This window comes from Bufo bufo, chromosome 4, assembly GCF_905171765.1.
Source record: "Bufo bufo chromosome 4, aBufBuf1.1, whole genome shotgun sequence".
In the NCBI taxonomy this organism is placed as follows: domain Eukaryota; kingdom Metazoa; phylum Chordata; class Amphibia; order Anura; family Bufonidae; genus Bufo; species Bufo bufo.
This window is the reverse complement of record NC_053392.1, coordinates 579502650-579521859: the sequence shown is the minus strand read 5'-3', so window position 1 is coordinate 579521859 and position 19210 is coordinate 579502650. Positions and strand designations below refer to the sequence as shown.

Here is a 19210-nt window from a genome sequence, read left to right as displayed (position 1 = left end):
CGTTCGCGCACGCGATTCGAATATATAGAGAAGGGGAGGGGCAGTCTGTGGCGCTGTAATGAGAGGCCGCGACTCCATATCGCACAGTTGAATGCCGAGCCTTCCTCCACAATTAGTATACGGCCGCCGCAGAGTAAGGGAGAGCCTTTCCACCCCCGCAGGATAGAGCGATCGCCGCTATTCCCTGCGTCCGGACGTCGCGATGCCGGCCGGCAGTGTAAGTGTGCCGGCTGCTTGTTGTTGCGGCAGGCCTTGCCTGCCTGCGATCGTAGCCTGGATGCCCCTGCTGCGGCTGAATGAAGGCACTTAGCCTGTAGTAGGGCGCCTGATGTTGTCCCAGGGTCCGCTCTTGAGGTGAATTGGAGCAGGTTGACCAAGATAAACTCCCCTTTTGACTGCCACAGCATATGCTAGACAGGTGAGGAGGCCTTGGGGGGGGGGGGGGGGGGGGGGGGGGGGGGGGTGAGCACATATTGTACTTCATGACTCTGGTAAAATGAAGTAAAAAAAAATTCTTTTTTATTTACCCAAAATTTGTAAAGTTTCAATTTCTCTACTTCTATAATACATAGTAATACCTCCAAAAATAGTTATTACTTTACATTCCCCATATGTCTACATCATGTTTGGATCATTTTGGGAATGATATTTTTTTTTTTGGGGATGTTACAAGGCTTAGAAGTTTAGAAGCAAATCTTGAAATTTTTCACAAATTTTCAAAAACACAATTTTTAGGGACCAGTTCTGGTCTGAAGTCACTTTGCGAGGCTTACATAATAGAAACCACCCAAAAATTACCCCATTCTATAAACTACACCCCTCAAGGTATTCAAAACTGATTTTACAAACTTTGTTAACCCTTTAGGTGTTCCACAAGAATTAATGGAAAATAGAGATACAATTTCAAAATTTCACTTTTTTGGCAGATTTTCCATTTTAATGATTTTTTTCCAGTTACAAAGCAAGGGCAAACAGCCAAACCAAACTCAATATTTATAGCCCTGATCCTGTAGTTTACAGAAACACCCCATATGTGGTCGTAAACCGCTGTACGGGCACACGGCAGGGCGCAGAAGGAAAGGAATCCCATACGGTTTTTGAAAGAAGGGTTTTGCTGGACTGATTTTTTTGACACCATGTCCCATTTGAAGCCCCCCTGATGCACCCCTAGAGTAGAAACGCCAAAAAAGTGACCCTCACGGATGCGGCGATACCTAATATGTATACTTTTATTTTATTTATGTAAGTTTTACACAATGATTTCTTTTTTTAAACAAAAAATCATGTTTTAGTGTTTCCATAGTCTGAGAGCCATAATTTTTTCAGTTTTTGGGCAATAACCTTGGGTAGGGTATGATTTTTGCGGGATGAGATTACGGTTTTAATGGCACTATTTTGGGGTGCGTGTGACTTTTTGATCGCTTGCTATTACACTTTTTGTGATGTAAGGTGACAAAAAATGGTTTATTTAACACAGTTTTTATTTTTTACGGTGTTCATCTGAGGGGTTAGGTCATGTGATATGTTTATAGAGCCGGTCGATACGGATGCGGCGATACCTAATATGTATACTTTTTTTTCCCCACCTATTTTTTACCAATTTTTTTTTTACTTTATTTGGGGAAAATTACGTTTTTGTTTATTTTTACTTAAAACGTAATTTTTTTAGGGGGAAAAGTTATTTTTTTCAACTTTTTTTTTCACTTTATTTTTTGTCCCATTTTGGGACTTGAACTTTTGGGGGTCTAATCCTTTACAATGCATTCCAATACTTCTGTATTGGAATGCGTTGGCTGTATGAGTAATACTGTGTGTATTACTCATACAGCTTCCGGCCTGTGAGATCCAGGGGGCTGGATCTCACAGGCTCGTCACCGGAAGGCAGCACAATGCCTTCCTTAGACAGCGCGCTGCCTTCCATGCCATCGGGTCCCCCCCACAGCCCCATGGCACCACCACCGCAACTTAGAAAAACCGCAAACAGCCGGTCTAAATTGACCTGCGGTTTGCGGCGATCGCGGACACCGGGGGGGGGGAGGGGGGTCCCCGCGCATTTAGCCGAGGTGCCTGCTCAATGATTTGTGCAGGCACTGGGTACCGATGACCGCCCGCCGGTGATCGGAACAACAAATGATGTACCGGTATGTCATGGGTCCCTAAGGGGTTAAGGCTCCAATCAGATGTCCGCACTTTGGGTCCGGATCCGGTCTGCAATTTTGCGGAACGGGTGCGGCCCCTTTCATTTTCAATGGGGACAAAAAAAATGCAGACAGCACACAGTGCGTTGTCCGCATCCACATTTCCAGTCCACGGCTCCGCAAAAAATAGAACATGTCCTATTCTTGTCCGCAGCAGAATACATATGTGTCCGGATGTAGGTGCGCGGTTTTAACACATATGCACATACAATGCTCAAAAAAATAAAGGGAACACAAAAATAACACATCCTAGATCTGAATTAATTAAATATTCTTCTGAAATACTTTGTTCTTTACATAGTTGAATGTGCTGACAACAAAATCACACAAAAATAAAAAAATGGAAATCAAATTTTCAACCCATGGAGGTCTGGATTTGGAGTCACACTCAAAATGAAAGTGGAAAAACACACTACAGGCTGATCCAACTTTGATGTAATGTCCTTAAAACAAGTCAAAATGAGGCTCAGTAGTGTGTGTGGCCTCCACGTGCCTGTATGACCTCCCTACAACGCCTGTGCATGCTCCTGATGAGGTGGCAGGCAGTCTCCTGAGGGATCTCCTCCCAGACCTGGACTAAAGCATCTGCCAACTCCTGGACAGTCTGTGGTGCAACTTGACGTTGGTGGATAGAGCGAGACATGATGTCCCAGATGTGCTCAATTGGATTCAGGTCTGGGGAACGGGCGGACCAGTCCATAGCATCAATGCCTTCGTCTTGCAGGAACTGCTGACACACTCCAGCCACATGAGGTCTAGCATTGTCTTGCATTAGGAGGAACCCAGGGCCAACAGCACCAGCATATGGTCTCACAAGGGGTCTGAGGATCTCATCTCGGTACCTAATGGCTACCTCTGGCGAGCACATGGAGGGCTGTGCGGCCCTCCAAAGAAATGCCACCCCACACCATTACTGACCCAATGCCAAACCGGTCATGCTGGAGGATGTTGCAGGCAGCAGAACGTTCTCCACGGCATCTCAAGACTCTGTCACGTCTGTCACATGTGCTCAGTGTGAACCTGCTTTCATCTGTGAAGAGCACAGGGCGCCAGTGGCGAATTTGCCAATCTTGGTGTTCTCTGGCAAATGCCAAACGTCCTGCACGGTGTTGGGCTGTAAGCACAACCCCCACCTGTGGACGTCGGGCCCTCATATCACCCTCATGGAGTCAGTTTCTGACCGTTTGAGCAGACACATGCACATTTGTGGCCTGCTGGAGGTCATTTTGCAGGGATCTGGCAGTGCTCCTCCTGTTCCTCCTTGCACAAAGGTGGAGGTATCGGTCCTGCTGCTGGGTTGTTGCCCTCCTACGGCCTCCTCCACGTCTTCCGATGTACTGGCCTGTCTCCTGGTAGCGCCTCCATGCTCTGGACACTACGCTGACAGACACAGCAAACCTTCTTGCCACAGCTCGCATTGATGTGCCATCCTGGATAAGCTGCACTACCTGAGCCACTTGTGTGGGTTGTAGACTCCGTCTCATGCTACCACTAGAGTGAAAGCACCGCCAGCATTCAAAAGTGAACAAAACATCAGCCAGGAAGCATAGGAACTGAGAAGTGGTCTGTGATCACCACCTGCAGAACCACTCCTGTATTGAGGGTGTTTTGCTAATTGCCTATAATTTCTACCTGTTGTCTATCCCATTTACACAAGAGCATGTGAAATTGATTGTCACTCAGTGTTGCTTCCTAAGTGGACAGTTTGATTTCACAGAAGTGTGATTGACTTGGAGTTCCATTGTGTTGTTTAAGTGTTCCCTTAATTTTTTTGAGCAGTGTATATTTGAACTGTTATTTAGTTATGTTAGTTAATGCCTGTGCACGTTTTTTATTCATATTTAAAATCAATGTTATTAACTATTCATTAACTCATATCAGCATGTCCAATCTACCCCCTATCCCTCTAATTAATTTTTATATCACTTGAGTGATTGATAACTTATATAATAATTAGTCGTGGTCAATGTATGGATATGTATATAGGACACTCACGTGTGTGTATATGTAGGTATATATGTACATGCACGTATACACGTGTCTTTTCGTATGGATGTACATGGATTATTAACTGAAAACCAGATGTTATAATGACAAATTATTCTCCACTCACTAATATTATATAATTCAACCACTCTAACAAATAACGATAATACAAAGAAACTGTTGTATAAGTTCTGTTTACTGATCAAATGTTAAACTAAACATATGAAATGTAACCTTATAATATATCAAAAACCAATAAAAATTTACTGATAAAAAAAGAAAGAAAAAAAGATTAGGCATTTCTATTGGGTTGCAGGCCCGGTGTTTTGCGGATCCGCAAAACACTGCGGACGTGTGAATGGACCCTAAGACTCTTTTCACATACAACACAGACCCAGGGATACTTGCTATAAAGCCAAGATATCTTCGGTCTGTGTTGTTTAAAAGCACTGTATATGTATATATAATGAATACAGCTGCGTACCTGTGGTAGAAGCTCCTTGCTGGAGGCAGCATAGGGATGACTGTGTTGCTTAAGCACTGACAGAGGGGGCAGAGGAATTCACCATTTTCCACATCGTAGCTCGTGTGTACACGTAAACGCTGCTGTCTGCGCTGCTCTTTCATTTGCACAGCATCAAAATACCTGAAAAAGTTGGAAGCATTAATATTTTTTAACATATCATATACTTATCATATGATTTATGATTTTAAATGGTGTATTTTCTCTCCTCCACTGACCACAAATTGTGCATACTTGCAGAATGTCATATACAGTAAGTCCACATCCAGAAGACGGATATCCACTACATACCTTTGCCAGCAGTGAGCGTGCATGATGTGCCCACAGCTTCCCGTGTGTGTCCCACAAGCCAAGTCTGGATGCATGAAGAGCGGATCATAGTTGTCTGCACAGAAAATGAGCTCAATTAACAACATAATCTGCAGTATTGTACATCCATCAATGATACTATACCAAGTACTAGAGGATATAATATTTATGAGATTTAAGCCCTCCATTAACTCTTAGATTTCCATCACGTATGCATCATAAAGAGGAGCAGCAACCTCTCTAGACTATAATTCAATGACTGCAACACATCTAATATTGCTGATGACCACTTACAAACAGCAAACCCATCTATAAAAAGCCAGAAACCATGAATATCTTCCCCTTACGATCTGTCTCCATACCTGGGTATTGAATAATCTTTGCTCTGTTCTTAGAGAAGACTGTAGAACGTTGGATGAAGGCAGCCAGGACCATAGCTTTGTTTTCTACATTGTATGCCTGCTCCTCCTGACACAGGATACAAGTGACCAGCTGACTCTGTTCACCAAACCGGGTCTGGTGGGGGCCGAGTGCAACCAGCTTGGAGTCCAGCAAAGCAGGACCACTATAAAGATCACAGATAAATAATATATGGTTTGCATGACATTCAGAAACCTCTAACGAGCCATCAGGTTAAAACAGGAATTAAAGAGTTACTTTCATGTTGTAAAGTGCTGGGATATGACATCACTTTATGACTGGTGAGGATCTGACCTCTGGGATACCCCACCCATCTGTAGAATGGAAGGTTGCAGTGCTCATTTAGGGCTGTGTCCCCTTTCTAAGGGCCCTATTACACTGGCAGATAGAGTAGACTATTGTTGTGAGGGAAGTGTTCCGTCCCGTCAATTGCCTGCTCACTAGAGGAGGAAACCGCGGCTTTTACATGCAACGATCTCCTCCACAGTGTAGGGATGAGCAATCGGTAATGCATCGCTTGTCCCTATACTGTGTCATTGCTTGCTGGCAGCAGAGCGCCTATTACACAGTGCGATCAGCTGCCGGCAAACCAGGATTGTTTAACATGTTAAAAGATCCTGATCACCCGATGAACAAGTGTTTGTTCGTTCATCGGGGAATTGGTGGCAGTTTTACCCTGCCAGATGATTTCTAACGAGTGTTCATATGAGCGCTTGTTAGTGATCATCTTAGCAATAATCTGCCCGTGTAATAGGGCCTTCAGCTTCTCCTGCACAGAGGCAACCCACTACACATGCACAGTGAACTACAGCACAGTTCCATTCACCTGAACACGTCTGAGATGCAGCACTAAACTAGGGGTCCTTCAGTTTCAGTATCAGTGATCGGTCATTACTTTAGAAGGCAGGTATATACTCCTTTAACTTGCATGCAGTTAATGGTCCATGTAGGCAGACCTCCACCACTCAAATAGATGTTGGCTTCATGACAATGCTCTTTCCCACTTCTCCCATATAAGCTCTTTTCAGTCGTGCATGTACTGCCTTTCAATGGAGAAAGGAGAGGAAGCCTCTGCCAGACACCTCTAGTGGCAACTCATATTCTGGGAGAATAAAAGGACTGGGCCTTAAAATTCAAGTCAGCGGATCCTTTTCTTGAAATCATTAGACCTTCGGCCAGTTCCACAGAAAATGGTGGGATTGGTCTATAATAGCTGTATGTATATGGGGGTCTTTAGTTTACAGGAACATCAATTGGACGTATCAATATAAAGTGCTCGTCTCACCTGTTATCATGAGATGTTGATGCGGACACGCTGAGTTCATCCATCGACTGCTGGAAAAGCTCCTTGTTTTCATCAATGAAGTGTCTCTGCATTTCAGACATCTGGGCCATGATCTTCTCTTTGCGGAGCCGGGCAATTTCCGCTTTCCGTTTCCTCTCTGCTTTGTCTTTATCGCGAGTGTTCTGAAAGTCATGAAAAACCATTCATTAAAATGTGCAAGAACACTGAGCCAATTCATAAATTAAACAACTCTCCCTATGATTTTGTGAACGGCTTCTATGCAGACCTGTGCATCTCCATGTTAACAGGCTACAAGAAAACCCTGTGTTTATCATACTACTTCCTATCTGCCAACCTACCAAATGTATCTCAGCAAGTATAGGAGAGGTCACAGGGAAAATGAGTGCAGGATCAGACTACAAAAACTTTGTTTGTAGTCTGTTACCATGACAATCTGCAGACACAAACCTATGTTAATGCTTCCAATTAAAGCTGATTCATTTCAGATGTATCGGGAGAATAAAAAAATAATTCAGAGGCCTTCAATGTACAAAGGGTGGTCTTAGTAATGGCCCTACTGTCACTGGTAGTCTATTTCTTCATGAACATTGGTTTAGATCATAATATGGCCCCTTTGTAGGCAGACAACAGGTAAATTAGGAACAACTCCTCTATGAATGCTCACTAAACTTTGCAGTTCACAAATAGACTATTAGCATTTTTGCAGTAGATCCAGTCATCCCATCCCATTTTAGATTATTGGCACTATGTATATGTCTCTTTGTGTCTCTACGTTTAGTTAACCACCTCAGCCCCCAGTGCTTAAACACCCTGAAAGACCAGGCCACTTTTTACACTTCTGACCTACACTACTTTCACCATTTATTGCTCGGTCATGCAACTTACCACCCAAATGAATTTTACCTCCTTTTCTTCTCACTAATAGAGCTTTCATTTGGTGGTATTTCATTGCTGCTGACATTTTTACTTTTTTTGTTATTAATCGAAATTTAACGATTTTTTTGCAAAAAAATGACATTTTTCACTTTCAGTTGTAAAATTTTGCAAAAAAAATGACATCCATATATAAATTTTGCTCTAAATTTATTGTTCTACATGTCTTTGATAAAAAAAAAATGTTTGGGTAAAAAAAAAATGGTTTGGGTAAAAGTTATAGCGTTTACAAACTATGGTACAAAAATGTGAATTTCCGCTTTTTGAAGCAGCTCTGACTTTCTGAGCACCTGTCATGTTTCCTGAGGTTCTACAATGCCCAGACAGTACAAACACCCCACAAATGACCCCATTTCGGAAAGTACACACCCTAAGGTATTCGCTGATGGGCATAGTGAGTTCATAGAACTTTTTATTTTTTGTCACAAGTTAGCGGAAAATGATGATTTTTTATTTTTTTTTTTTTTTTCTTACAAAGTCTCATATTCCACTAACTTGTGACAAAAAATAAAAACTTCCATGAACTCACTATGCCCATCACGAAATACCTTGGGGTCTCTTCTTTCCAAAATGGGGTCACTTGTGGGGTAGTTATACTGCCCTGGCATTCTAGGGGCCCAAATGTGTGGTAAGGAGTTTGAAATCAAATTCTGTAAAAACTGACCAGTGAAATCCGAAAGGTGCTCTTTGGAATGTGGGCCCCTTTGCCCACCTAGGCTGCAAAAAAGTGTCACACATCTGGTATCTCCGTATTCAGTAGAAGTTGGGGAATGTGTTTTGGGGTGTCATTTTACATATACCCATGCTGGGTGAGATAAATATCTTGGTCAAATGCCAACTTTGTATAAAAAAATGGGAAAAGTTGTCTTTTGCCAAGATATTTATCTCACCCAGCATGGGTATATGTAAAATGACACCCCAAAACACATTCCCCAACTTCTCCTGAATACGGAGATACCAGATGTGTGACACTTTTTTGCAGCCTAGGTGGGCAAAGGGGCCCATATTCCAAAGAGCACCTTTCGGATTTCACTCGTCATTTTTTACAGAATTTGATTTCAAACTCCTTACCACACATTTGGGCCCCTAGAATGCCAGGGCAGTATAACTACCCCACAAGTGACCCCATTTTGGAAAGAAGAGACCCCAAGGTATTCGCTGATGGGCATAGTGAGTTCATAGAAGTTTTTATTTTTTGTCACAAGTTAGTGGAATATGAGACTTTGTATGAAAAAAAAAAAAAAAAAAAAAAATCATCATTTTCCACTAACTTGTGACAAAAAATAAAAAATTCTAGGAACTCGCCATGCCCCTCACGGAATACCTTGGGGTGTCTTCTTTCCAAAATGGGGTCACTTGTGGGGTAGTTATACTGCCCTGGCATTTTCCAGGGGCCCTAATGTGTGGTAAGTAGGTAAATGACCAGTGAAATCCGAAAGGTGCTCTTTGGAATATGGGCCCCTTTGCCCACCTAGGCTGCAAAAAAGTGTCACACATCTGGTATCTCCGTACTCGGGAGAAGTTGGGGAATGTGTTTTGGGGTGTCTTTTTACATATACCCATGCTGGGTGAGAGAAATATCTTGGCAAAAGACAACTTTTCCCATTTTTTTATACAAAGTTGGCATTTGACCAAGATATTTCTCTCACCCAGCATGGGTATATGTAAAATGACACCCCAAAACACATTCCCCACCTTCTCCTGAGTACGGAGATACCAGATGTGTGACACTTTTTTGCAGCCTAGGTGGGCAAAGGGGCCCATATTCCAAAGAGCACCTTTCGGATTTCACTCGTCATTTTTTACAGAATTTGATTTCAAACTCCTTACCACACATTTGGGCCCCTAGAATGCCAGGGCAGTATAACTACCCCACAAGTGACCCCATTTTGGAAAGAATAGACCCCAAGGTATTCGCTGATGGGCATAGTGAGTTCATGGAAGTTTTTATTTTTTGTCACAAGTTAGTGGAATATGAGACTTTGTATGAAAAAAAAAAAAAAAAAAAAATCATCATTTTCCACTAACTTGTGACAAAAAATAAAAAATTCTAGGAACTCGCCATGCCCCTCACGGAATACCTTGGGGTGTCTTCTTTCCAAAATGGGGTCACTTGTGGGGTAGTTATACTGCCCTGGCATTTTCCAGGGGCCCTAATGTGTGGTAAGTAGGTAAATGACCAGTGAAATCAGAAAGGTGCTCTTTGGAATATGGGCCCCTTTGCCCACCTAGGCTGCAAAAAAGTGTCACACATCTGGTATCTCCGTACTCGGGAGAAGTTGGGGAATGTGTTTTGGGGTGTCTTTTTACATATACCCATGCTGGGTGAGAGAAATATCTTGGCAAAAGACAACTTTTCCCATTTTTTTATACAAAGTTGGCATTTGACCAAGATATTTATCTCACCCAGCATGGGTATATGTAAAATGACACCCCAAAACACATTCCCCAACTTCTCCTGAGTACGGCGATACCAGATGTGTGACACTTTTTTGCAGCCTAGATGCGCAAAGGGGCCCAAATTCCTTTTAGGAGGGCCTTTTTAGACATTTGGATACCAGACTTCTTCTCACGCTTTGGGGCCCCTAGAATGCCAGGGCAGTATAAATACCCCACATGTGACCCCATTTTGGAAAGAAGACACCCCAAGGTATTCAATGAGGGGCATGGCGAGTTCATAGAAATTTTTTTTTTTTGGCACAAGTTAGCGGAAATTGATATTTTTTATTTTTTTCTCACAAAGTCTCCCGTTCCGCTAACTTGGGACAAAAATTTCAATCTTTCATGGACTCAATATGCCCCTCACTGAATACCTGGGGGTGTCTTCTTTCCGAAATGGGGTCACATGTGGGGTATTTATACTGCCCTGGCATTCTAGGGGCCCTAAAGCGTGAGAAGAAGTCTGGAATATAAATGTCTAAAAAATTTTACGCATTTGGATTCCGTGAGGGGTATGGTGAGTTCATGTCAAATTTTATTTTTTGTCACAAGTTAGTGGAATATGAGACTTTGTAAGAAAAAAAAATAATAATTCCGCTAACTTGGGCCAAAAAAATGTCTGAATGGAGCCTTACAGGGGGGTGATCAATGACAGGGGGGTGATCAATGACAGGGGGGGTGATCAATGACAGGGGGGGTGATCAATGACAGGGGGGGTGATCAATGACAGGGGTGGTGATCAATGACAGGGGGGTGATCAGGGAGTCTATATGGGGTGATAACCACAGTCATTGATCACGCCCGTGTAAGGCTTCATTCAGACGTCCGGATGCGTTTTGCGGATCCGATCCATCTATCAGTGGATCCGTAAAAATCATGCGGACGTCTGAATGGAGCTTTACAGGGGGGTGATCAATGACAGGGGGGTAATCAATGACAGGGGGGTGATCAGGGAGTCTATATGGGGTGATCACCACAGTCATTGATCATGCCCCTGTAAGGCTTCATTCAGACGTCCGGATGCGTTTTGCGGATCCGATCCATCTATCAGTGGATCCGTAAAAATCATGCGGACATCTGAATGGAGCTTTACAGGGGGGTGATCAATGACAGGGGGGTAATCAATGACAGGGGGGTGATCAGGGAGTCTATATGGGGTGATCACCACAGTCATTGATCATGCCCCTGTAAGGCTTCATTCAGACGTCCGGATGCGTTTTGCGGATCCGATCCATCTATCAGTGGATCCGTAAAAATCATGCGGACGTCTGAATGGAGCTTTACAGGGGGGTAATCAATGACAGGGGGGTGATCAATGACAGGGGGGTGATCAGGGAGTCTATATGGGGTGATAACCACAGTCATTGATCATGCCCCTGTAAGGCTTCATTCAGACGTCCGGATGCGTTTTGCGGATCCGATCCATCTATCAGTGGATCCGTAAAAATCATGCGGACATCTGAATGGAGCTTTACAGGGGGGTGATCAGGGAGTCTATATGGGGTGATCACCACAGTCATTGATCATGCCCCTGTAAGGCTTCATTCAGACGTCCGGATGCGTTTTGCGGATCCGATCCATCTATCAGTGGATCCGTAAAAATCATGCGGACGTCTGAATGGAGCTTTACAGGGGGGTAATCAATGACAGGGGGGTGATCAATGACAGGGGGGTGATCAGGGAGTCTATATGGGGTGATAACCACAGTCATTGATCATGCCCCTGTAAGGCTTCATTCAGACGTCCGGATGCGTTTTGCGGATCCGATCCATCTATCAGTGGATCCGTAAAAATCATGCGGACATCTGAATGGAGCTTTACAGGGGGTTGATCAATGACAGGGGGGTAATCAATGACAGGGGGGTGATCAGGGAGTCTATATGGGGTGATCAGGGGTGATCAGGGGCTAATAAGGGGTTAATAAGTGACGGGGGGGGGGTGTAGTGTAGTGTAGTGGTGCTTGGTGGGACTTTACTGAGCTACCTGTGTCCTCTGGTGGTCGATCCAAACAAATGGGACCACCAGAGGACCAGGTAGCAGGTATATTAGACGCTGTTATCAAAACAGCGTCTAATATACCTGTTAGGGGTTAAAAAAAACACATCTCCAGCCTGCCAGCGAACGATCGCCGCTGGCAGGCTGGAGATCAACTCTCTTACCTTCCGTTCCTGTGAGCGCGCGCGCCTGTGTGCGCGCGTTCACAGGAAATCTCGCGTCTCGCGAGAGGACGCGTATATGCGTCCAGGAGGAATGAATCAACCACCTCCAGGACGCGTCTGTGCGTACAGCGGTCCGGAGGTGGTTAAATGATCAATTATGGTGGCAATTAGGATTCATACCTCTTCCAACACATTGCCCCCGATCTCCACCGCTGGAGTTGAAGAAGAACTTTCTCTGATCTTCTTAATAGTTCCGAACGCCTAGAAAACAAACATAGGAGCAACCATGATCTATATTTAAGCCTCAACACTCCAGTATGTTCCTGAAGAGGAAGTTAATAAAGGGGTTGCCCAATCTAGGACATTTATGGCATGTCAACTGGGTCCCACTTGGCGGAACTGCTCCTATCTTCAGAATGAGGCATTGTCATGCCTGGCTGAGAATGAAAAGGTGGCCTTACTTCCACGTCTCTCTCCATTCACTTCAATAGCACTTACAAAAATACTCAAATACCTGGAAAGACCCTCTTTAAAATGGGTGTCAATGGCAGACATATGCCACCGTATGACTATAGAGTGGCGTAAATTGAGAGGCTTCTGTCTGAGGTATACAGCAGGAAATAATCCTGACATATACCTCCAAAAGAAGCAAAAACAAGAATCAGGAAAACATTCATTTCTTTCACTCTGAGGATGCCCAGCCATCTCTGTAAACACTAATCACATTACAATAGAAAGGAGAAATGCATGCACGGCCTGACGCTGTTCTCAGAAGTGGTAGTGGTGACAGAGGTCTGACTACCACCTATGTTCTATTGACAACAAAACTAGCAAATGAAATATGGCACCACCACTTTAAATGGGTACATTATTAGGCTACTTTCACACTAGCGTTCAGAGAGGATCCGTCTGGTGTCTGCACAGACGGATCCGCTCCTATAATGCAGACGTTGGGATCCGTTCAGAACGGATCCGTCTGCATTATAGTTTAGAAAAAATTCTAAGTGTGAAAGTTGTTCAGACGGATCCGTCCAGACTTTACATTGAAAGTCAATGGGGGACGGATCCGTTTGAAAATTGAGCCATATTGTGTCAACTTCAAACGGATCCGTCCCCATTGACTTACATTGTAAGTCTGGACGGATCCGTTTGCCTCCGCACGGCCAGGCGGACACCCGAACGCTGCAAGCAGCGTTCAGGTGTCCGCTTGCTGAACGCTGCCAGACTGATGCATTCTGTGCGGATCCGCATCCACTCAGAATGCATTAGGGCAGTACGGATGCGTTCGGAGCCGCTTGTGAGAGCCTTCAAACGGAGATCACAAGCGGAGCCCCGAACGCTAGTGTGAAAGTAGCCTTACTGAATAAGCTTTTAAAGTTCTTCCAAAGGGAACAATCCAATTCCACATCATTGATGCCAATAAAAAAATATCCAAAAACATTCGCGTTTGCCGTCCTATATCTATTACATTCTGCCCACACTTCAGTCGCAGTTCTGAATGGCGTGGCAGAATAAAGCAAAACACTAGAAGGACTAAAGGTGCTTTTGACTGCTTTGAATTGGGATGTCCCACAAACATGTCAAACTGCTACGGTGTGAAACCCACAAGTCTGTTAACGATTTGGAATCTAAATCCTATTTCATTTAAAAAAAAGTTTTCTCTATGCTACAGTGATCTATGAAATCTTACCTTCAAAATCCAGCGTATCATATCCTTATGAACCTCCAAGTGAGCTGCGTTCTGCAATGTCTCCAACAAAGCCAAGATACTGGGCGACGTGTTTGGAGCTTCACCTGGTCCTGACAATGAATAAATACTAATTAAAGTCCTGCAACTTTTTAAAACACTTGTATATTAAGGAAGCAGAACATGTGCAAACCTGTCAATCATATGGCAAGTGAGTGCTTCTTCACTTGTGGGGACTACCCACCAACAGGTGAAGAAGTCTGGCCAAAAACACGAATAGATTCGCTCATCTCTACCCTGCATCAATGTGCCCTTGCTAACTCACATTAGCCTGTCTTTGACGCAGATGTAAAGATCTGTCAGTCACGCCCTTAGGCTACTTTCACACTGGCGTTTCTGGGTCCGCTTGTGGGATCCGTTTCAGGGCTCTCACAAGCGGCCCAAAACAGATCAGTTCAGCCCCAATGCATTCTGAATGAATAAGGATCTGTTCAGAATGCATCAATTTGGCTGCGTTTGGTCTCCGTTGCGTTTAGACGGTCACTAAAACGCAGCTTGCAGCGTTTTGGTACTGTCTGACTATGCAAAGCCTAATGGATCCGTCCTGACTTACAATGTAAGTCAATGGCGACGGATCCGTTTTTCACTGACACAACATGGTGCAATTGAAAACTGATCCGTCCCCCATTGACTTTCAATATAAGTCCAGACGGATCCGTTTTGACGTAGACTTTTTTTTGAAGGAATAATGCAAACTGATCCGTTATTAACGGATACAAGCGTTTGCATTATCGGTGCGGATCCGTCTGTGCAGATACAAGATGGATCCGCACAAAACGCGAGTGTGAAAGTAGCCTTACATGCACAGACTGAAGAGCTCACATCCACAGTCACTGTAGTCAGTATACTATTTTTGTCTGGCCCATCCTTTGGTTTTCATCCACCTGATGGGGAGATGCAGCTTTAATACTGATTACCTATCCTCAAGGTAGGTCACAAATATCTGATCGGTTGGGATCCAACTCCCGGCACCCCCATCCATCAGCCATTTCCCGAGTGCCGTGGCCTCTTCCTCAGCCTGTGAGGCCACATTTGTCTGTCACAGTCTTTGAGCAGCTCAGTCCTTTTCAAGTGAATGGGACTGAGCTGAAAGACTGAGCACAGACACTACACAATGCACCCGGGAAGCAGCGCTAAGCCCTTTCAAAAAGCTGATCGGCAGGAGTGTCAGAAGTCAGACCTATCCTGAGAATGCCATCAATATTAAAATCCTGGACAACCATCTTAAATACATGAATTTCAAAAATATCGGAAAATCCTGACCAGGTATTTATCTGCACACAACTATATCTAATATATAGCACCTAAAGGACTCTGAAGCACCATTTCTTCAAGCCTGCAAAATTGTTGTGTCTTTGCACAAGACAGACATGAGCATATTAACTTTATATGTCACCTGTGCCACCACGTAGATATATAAACCTAATAAACGCTCCTACTTGTAATATTTTTTCTAGTATGCTTCAAGCACAGAGTAGTCCCATGTGATTGCTTAAAAAGCTCCATGTGGCTAATCAACTGGGACTAATTACACTACTTGATAGGGGAAAACTAAGGGCTGTATTACACCAACAGATTATCTGACCAATATCTGTCCAATCAGACCAATAGTCGGTGTGTATAACAAAAGATCTGTGTGTGTAATAGGCCACTGGACCAAAGATGGGTCAGAAAATCTGTCAGATAATCTGTTGGTGTAATACAGTCCTTAGTGTCAGGTCAGTATCGGTTCCTGAAAGCAAGTTCATACAAAGTCTGAAGTAACCTGAAAGCCATGACCTACTTGAGATCTTCTCCGAGAATGTGAAGGTGAGAACATTGTCCTCGCTGATGTTCTGCAGATGCTGGATCTCTTCCTGTAACGCCATTCCAATCAGATGCAGAACCTGAAGAATTGCAACCAGAGAATTAATCTGATGTATTACTTTTACACTGAACATTTTAAATTTAAAGGGGTTTCCAGGCTCCCACTATAAACGACCAATCCAAAGGATAGGTCATTAATATCTGACCAAAGTCTGATGCCCCACACCCCCACCGTTAAGCAGTTCCCTACAGCCTCCGGTGCTGGAATTATCTCTTGAATGGAACAGTTTGGTGAAGTGTTGTGGCTGTGGTAGGTTACTGTAGATCAGCTCCCATTGAAGTGACTGAGTTGCAGTAACCCAGCACGGCCACTATGCTGTAAATGGAGCTGTGCTTCCCGTTCCATTCACTGTGCTAGTTCCAGGGTCAGAGGCTTCTGATCGGTGGGGGCACATGGGGTCAGGCTCCAATGATCAGATATGGATGACCTATCCTGAGGACAGGTCAGATATCAAGCGCCTGGAAAACCCCTTTAAAAGTAACAAAAAAAAACAGTTATGGGAAAAAAATCACTCACTATAGAATAAACACTAAAGGAGTTCCCATGTTAGGGCATCAATATCTGCAGTGACTCTGGTGCTGGTTACTGAAGAGCTGCTCCCATTCCCTTTAATGGAAGAAGCTCTGCAGTGACCAGCTCAATCTATTGGCAGGGGTGCTGGGTGTCAGACCACCGCCAATCAGATCCGGATTGCCTATAATGAGGATATTGAACAGTAAAATCCTGAAATACCCGTTTAAAGGGGTTCTCCACTTTGTGCAATCCCTGCATATTAGAAGGGTCCTTGAACAGTATGAATATGAAGAATATGACAAGGCAGTAGCTGATAGCTGTCTAATTAATTGGTCTAATGTCCCCTTTTGCAACCATATTAGTTTTCTGTTTCAACTCCTTTAAAGTAAAAAAACTGAAGGTTCAGTAAGTTCCTAGAGTTTAGTTTCTACAGCTCCATGCAAACAACGCATGTCCCATGGTAACAGACGAAACCCTGTGGGATCTAATCCTGCAGTCGTATTTCCTTCCATTCTCACCCTAGCTTATGCTAACCTACATTTATCCCCAGGACTGAGGGGACATCCTCTGCGTCTGGAGGAAAGAAGGTTTGTACACAAACATAGAAGAGGATTCTTTACGGTAAGAGCAGTGAGACTATGGAACTCTCTGCCTGAGGAGGTGGTGATGGTGAGCACAATAAAGGAATTCAAGAGGGGCCTGGACGTGTTTCTGGAGTGTAATAATATTACAGGCCATAGCTACTAGAGAGGGGTCGTTGATCCAGGGAGTTATTCTGATCGGAGTCAGGAAGGAATTTTTTCCTCTTAAAATGAGGAAAATTGGCTTCTCCGTCACAGTTTTTTTTTTGCCTTCCTCTGGATCAACTTGCAGGATAACAGGCAGAACTGGATGGACAAATGTCTTTTTTACAGCCTTACAAACTATGTTACTATGTTTTTAGCAAGACGTAAAGGACAGTGGAGGATACGACTGCAGGATCTCACTGCACTGGGTTTGCTTCTTGTCTGTTGCCTTGAAAACACATAGGTCTGTATAGGAGCTAAACACAACGGTACATGTCCTACTGCAAATCATTGCTCATTTCAGAGGCACAAGAAAAATTAAAAAAAATAGTTGCAAAAGGTGGACACAGCCTTTAAATATATAATATAGTCGCACTGTCACATGAGCTGAACCACAATGTTAATGGTCATTGGCTGGAAACTGCAGTCACAGAAGTGCTCAGAGTGACTGTCACTTATCACTGCTCAGCGAGTTCTCGGAGCATGACTTATTAATTGCAAAGTCTGATCCAGATTACAAAATGTAAAAAACACTTTAAAAGGGTTTGTTTCCCCTATTTTAGACATTTATGGCGTTTATGAAATCATTCAGTTCAAGCAGCATGTGCCTACCCTCTGCAGCATGGCCTCAGACCAGGAATATCCATTGGGCTCTACTGCCCATTGAAGAATTGTGCCCATGATGCAAAGCATGACATCTGACTGGAGAATGTTGATCAGGCTGGCAAACAGAGGGCAAAATGGAGGCGGCACCGGAGGAGGCAAAGCTGGGATAAATTGAAAGAATTATTTACATTTCACAATGCTCTTCATATACACAGTTTATTACTTTTACATCATACACATTATGGTGCCAGGCAGAAGTCTACAAACTGCTGGGGAAACCTTCCTGAAGCAAGCAACCATGTACTAAAATGATTGTCTGAGAATAACATTCATCACCTTTCTCCAGGACAGATAATAAATGTATTATCACTAGGGGCCCGTCCCTTGGGGCCCTCACTGATCATGAGAATGGGCGTCCCCAAGTCCCATGTGTGAATAGATTGGTAGTGACATGTCTGTTATCCGTATCCACATGAAACAAAAATACTGGAGCCTCTTCCCTTCAAAGCCTGCACTGAGCCATTCCTCTGTTATTCCAACTGAAAATGAATGAATCAAATGACAAAGAGGGGGTACCGTTCCCCTTGTCAAAGGGGTGTGACACGGGCAGCCTTGTTTGGACGATGCCAGACTGTATAGGGGGACAAACCCAACTGGTAACAGCTAGTTGTCAATGTAATCATACACTTCTAGGAGGGACAACAAAGGAACGACACAATGAGGCGCTTAAGAAGGAGGTTTCAGAATTACTATACAAGCATTTACTAAAACAGACAAGTCAGGGAGAAGTCCACTGTACATCACCACAGGGTTTTATAACAATTTAATATCACATTTTCTGAACAATTTTAGTCCAGATATTGTGACCATATTTTGATTTCTTAAGAATGGCCTTAGGGCTCCTTCCTAAACAACAATTTTTTCACAGTTTTTTCCCTCAAATGTCTTACAAAAAAACCATGGGGGAGATACAAGATTGACGTTTAGGGAAGAAAAAAAAACAAATAAACAAATAAAAATGCTATGGATATAGTGCATTCTATAACATTTAACATTGTGTCACAATGCGATGTTTGTGTCGAAAATAAATAAATAAAAAAGTCGTTAAAAACACCAACAAAAATACAGCAAGAAACAGCAAAAAGCTGTGTGTGAATTGAGGCTACACTTTAAAGCCTCATGCATACGACAGTAATCGTTTTGCGGTCCGCAAATTGTGGATATGCAAAATACTGATACTGTCCGTGCTGCGTCCCCATTCATTTCACTGGGTCTGTGGTCTGCATTTTGTGGACATATTCTATCTTTTAAGGAATGGACATACGGATGCAGAAAGCACATGGATGATCCATGTGCTTTCTGCATCCATATGTGGGTTCCACCAAAAAATTGAATATGTCCACAAAATGCAGACCGCAG

General features: G+C 43.6%; 1 protein-coding gene across 1 annotated transcript in view; it reads right to left on the bottom strand.

The window, feature by feature from the left end:
* Positions 1 to 19210, bottom strand: part of UBR2 (ubiquitin protein ligase E3 component n-recognin 2) — a 141507-nt gene that overhangs the window by 52881 nt on the left and 69416 nt on the right. Inside the window, 8 exon segments of the mRNA XM_040430376.1 lie at positions 4669 to 4830; positions 4999 to 5092; positions 5379 to 5581; positions 6722 to 6903; positions 12454 to 12534; positions 13964 to 14073; positions 15804 to 15906; positions 17798 to 17952. Coding sequence (XP_040286310.1) covers positions 4669 to 4830; positions 4999 to 5092; positions 5379 to 5581; positions 6722 to 6903; positions 12454 to 12534; positions 13964 to 14073; positions 15804 to 15906; positions 17798 to 17952 — 1090 coding nt within the window.